Source organism: Triticum aestivum, chromosome 5D (assembly GCF_018294505.1).
Source record: "Triticum aestivum cultivar Chinese Spring chromosome 5D, IWGSC CS RefSeq v2.1, whole genome shotgun sequence".
In the NCBI taxonomy this organism is placed as follows: Eukaryota; Viridiplantae; Streptophyta; class Magnoliopsida; order Poales; family Poaceae; genus Triticum; species Triticum aestivum.
Genome location: NC_057808.1, coordinates 485,701,785 through 485,704,832, shown reverse-complemented (window position 1 = coordinate 485,704,832; position 3,048 = coordinate 485,701,785). Strand labels below are relative to the sequence as shown.

Below are 3,048 nucleotides of genomic sequence, written 5' to 3'. Positions count from 1 at the left end.
TTCAGTAAAACAACCGAAATATCGGTATGTAAATTTTGACCGAACTTGAATGAATTTTGCCGTGTTTAATTGAATTTTGTCCATTTTATACAAATAAGTTTTGAAATGTATGCGGCTATCTTTGGATGGCCAACTCCCGCATCAGTGTCCACGGACTGGTTCCTCTATCCGCGGACATATACGGTGTCCGGTTTACGGGTCAGTGTTGGAGAACCCTCAGCTCCTAGAAAAGCTTTAAGTTTAAGTTTGGATTTTGTGACTAGGTAGATTTTCATTGATCTATTATTTAAACCATTCATGTTTGGTAATGTGACAACACCCCAAGACACCTAAGCCCCGGGCCCATGCGCTTTCTGTCGTCGGCCACTCCGACCACGGCATCCACCGCCCCTCCGCCAACCACTCCGTCCGCGGCGTCACCTTGCTCCCCGGTGCAGATCCTTGCATACGCGTGATGTCAGCTGGATCTTCTAGTTTGTAGTCGGTGTCCTCTGCTTTCCCCATGCATCGGTCGGTGGTCTCCGGCCTGGGCTCTCTGGGTCGCCAGGCTCTGGCCGCTCTTCCTCGTCGGGTGGAGAGATCCCGTAGGATGCGGCTACGGATGGCCCTACGGTGGCGCTGGTGGGCGGCTGGTGGAAGCCGGGGCCATCTGTAAGGCCCTCTGGAGTCATCGCCGGCGCTGAAGCGCTAGCAAGAGACTGGTCCTTCGGGTCATCGGCTGCCGCCATCGTCATCGTCTTTGTAGGAAAGACAAGAGTTCCCGATGGATCTTCATGGCCTTTGCTTCAACTCCTTCTGGGAAGGCCACCGAAAAAATATTGCACCTTTCGGCCCATGTGCATCCGCGACAAGTAGTGTTGGCGGTTGGCCATGCGTCGTTCTAGTGCAAGAGGCCTTCGAGTCCGATCTCGGAAGGGAAGCTCTGTTAGGCAGCGTTGGCCAAGATGGCGCGCCCGGATCCGGCTTCGGTGGTGGCTGGTGCCTCGGGGAGGAGCTCCATGGAGCCTAGGCAGGACGTGCCGGTGGCACGGTCCTTGCCGGTTGCGCCCCTTCATCCATGGAGGATAAAAGAAGCGGGGCGTGGTCTGAGCCAATCCTGGTAATACCCCGCCGAGAGGCGAGGGGCAGCGAAGCTTCCAATCCGGAGACATGAAGACTCGATCTAAAACGTATCAAGTCAGGTCAGCTTGTTTAATCATCCAGGTGAATCTAGCCCGGATGCGATCAATCTCACGAAGGCCAAGGTCAGCAATGCAATCATTGAAATGTTGCATCCGGGGGTGAGGTTGTTATTCTTGTCCCCTAGGTGACATATGAGGTTGAAATCCCTTCCCACCACCACCGGTAACTCGGCGCTTGAGATTTTTCTATGGAGTTCTTCCAGAAATAGATTTAAACGACGGCGGTCGGCACGGCCATAAAGGATGACCATTTCCCACTTAATGTTGGTGGCCCGCTCGGACACTTCCATACTAACGAAGAACTCGCCCAGGTCCATACTCCCCACCTTGAAAGTGACATCCTTCTGCTCCTGTGTGGCCGGCGCTCCCACTAGAAGGGAGCCAATATAACAGAAATAAGGAAATGTTCAGAAAAATATAGAGAAAAAACATTTTTCAACTGGACAATATCATATGCATTGTTTCTTGTGACTTCACTAATTACAAAAGAAAAAACAATAACATTTTTACTAAGCAAAAAAAATCTTGGTGGCTCACATATGCAGAGGAGACATGGTCGACCGAGTGGGAGCCTAGAGCACGAGCACGGCCGCAGCTGCCGTGGTGACCATGGCCGCCGCCTCCCCGAAGCGGGCCTGCAGCTTGCCGGCGGGGTTGGACAGCGGTGGAGCAGCCAACGGGGCCTTGGGTTGGGGAGCCGGTGGGGCGGTCTCGAGGACGGTGATCTTGAGCTTCACGCCGTTCTCGCAGTTGTTGTCGATGCCGCAGAAGAACCACCGGCGTCCGGCCTTGTCGAGCGCGACCCGGTCCTCGCCGGAGGTCCGGACGACGGCGTTGTCGGTCTGGTGGCAAATGAGGAAATCTGGCCCGCTCACCTCCACGACATTGTGGCTGGAGATACCGTACTCGAACACTGCGATCGATATAGTTAGCACGAGATCTGCAAGCAATTTAATTGCTTTCTCGTCGCAGAGAGAATGAAGCGATCGAGCGTGCGCGCGGGCGTAATGGTTCGTCGTTGCGATTACCTAGCGTGTCGCCGACCACGAACTGCTTGGTCTCAGCCCAGGCCGTGTAGTCGACATAGAGGGCCCAGCCCTTGTCGTCGCTGACCACGTGTTCCGAGGCGACGACGAGCCCCGGAAGGAAGGCGACAGCGAGGGCGGCCGCGGCGATGGCGACGATGAGCATCTGCTTGGAAGCCATCGCTGAGTGTGCTGACTTGTGTACTCTGCTTCTAGCTCTGCCTTTTCTTGTATATGTAGGGAGGGACCGAGTTCGGTAATCAGTATGTTACGTACGTATACGTAGTTTTCTTTTTGTTTTTGCGGGAGCGTACGTGTACGTAGTTATCAACGTTGCCTCTCGAACGTGTCTTGTCGCTGGCCGAAGGTAGCGGCAGCAGCTGGCCAATGGTGGCAATGGCACGGGAGTTGAATGCGTCCGTGTGGCGCCAAATGTGATGGATTTAGTATGCTTTGGTGTCATCGTAGCAGACGAATGGGCAGAACAACAGTAGGGTGTGAGCGTTTTGATGAGTTTTTTGGCAAACCTTTTGATGAGGTGTTGGACATGTAGTTGTATTGCAAAATACTACGAAAATGCTAATGAGCTGACTTCCCATTTTTTAGAGAGCCCTCTCTAGTTCGTTTGATCCTGCACGAATCTCAAAGCAACGGCCTGTGACAATCCTTCTGGACGCACGGTTCACTCTCATGGACTTCCCGGGCGAATGACGTTTCCTCCTATACACTTCCCAAGCGAACAACCCCGTGTGTAGCATGACACTCCCCTACGATGTACCATGACAATTACTGAAAGCATGTATGTCAACTTCTTCGTGTAGCATAACAATTCATCCTGCTGC

General features: G+C 53.3%; 1 protein-coding gene across 1 annotated transcript; it reads right to left on the bottom strand.

The window, feature by feature from the left end:
* Window positions 1-1,753: 1,753 nt before the first annotated feature.
* On the bottom strand, window positions 1,754-2,387 carry LOC123125637 (blue copper protein 1a-like). The gene is made up of 2 exons (XM_044546105.1): window positions 2,210-2,387; window positions 1,754-2,094 (listed from the first exon to the last, which is right to left on the bottom strand). The coding sequence occupies exons 1-2, from the start codon at window positions 2,385-2,387 to the stop codon at window positions 1,754-1,756; spliced, it is 519 nt and encodes a 172-aa protein (XP_044402040.1).
* Window positions 2,388-3,048: the final 661 nt, after the last annotated feature.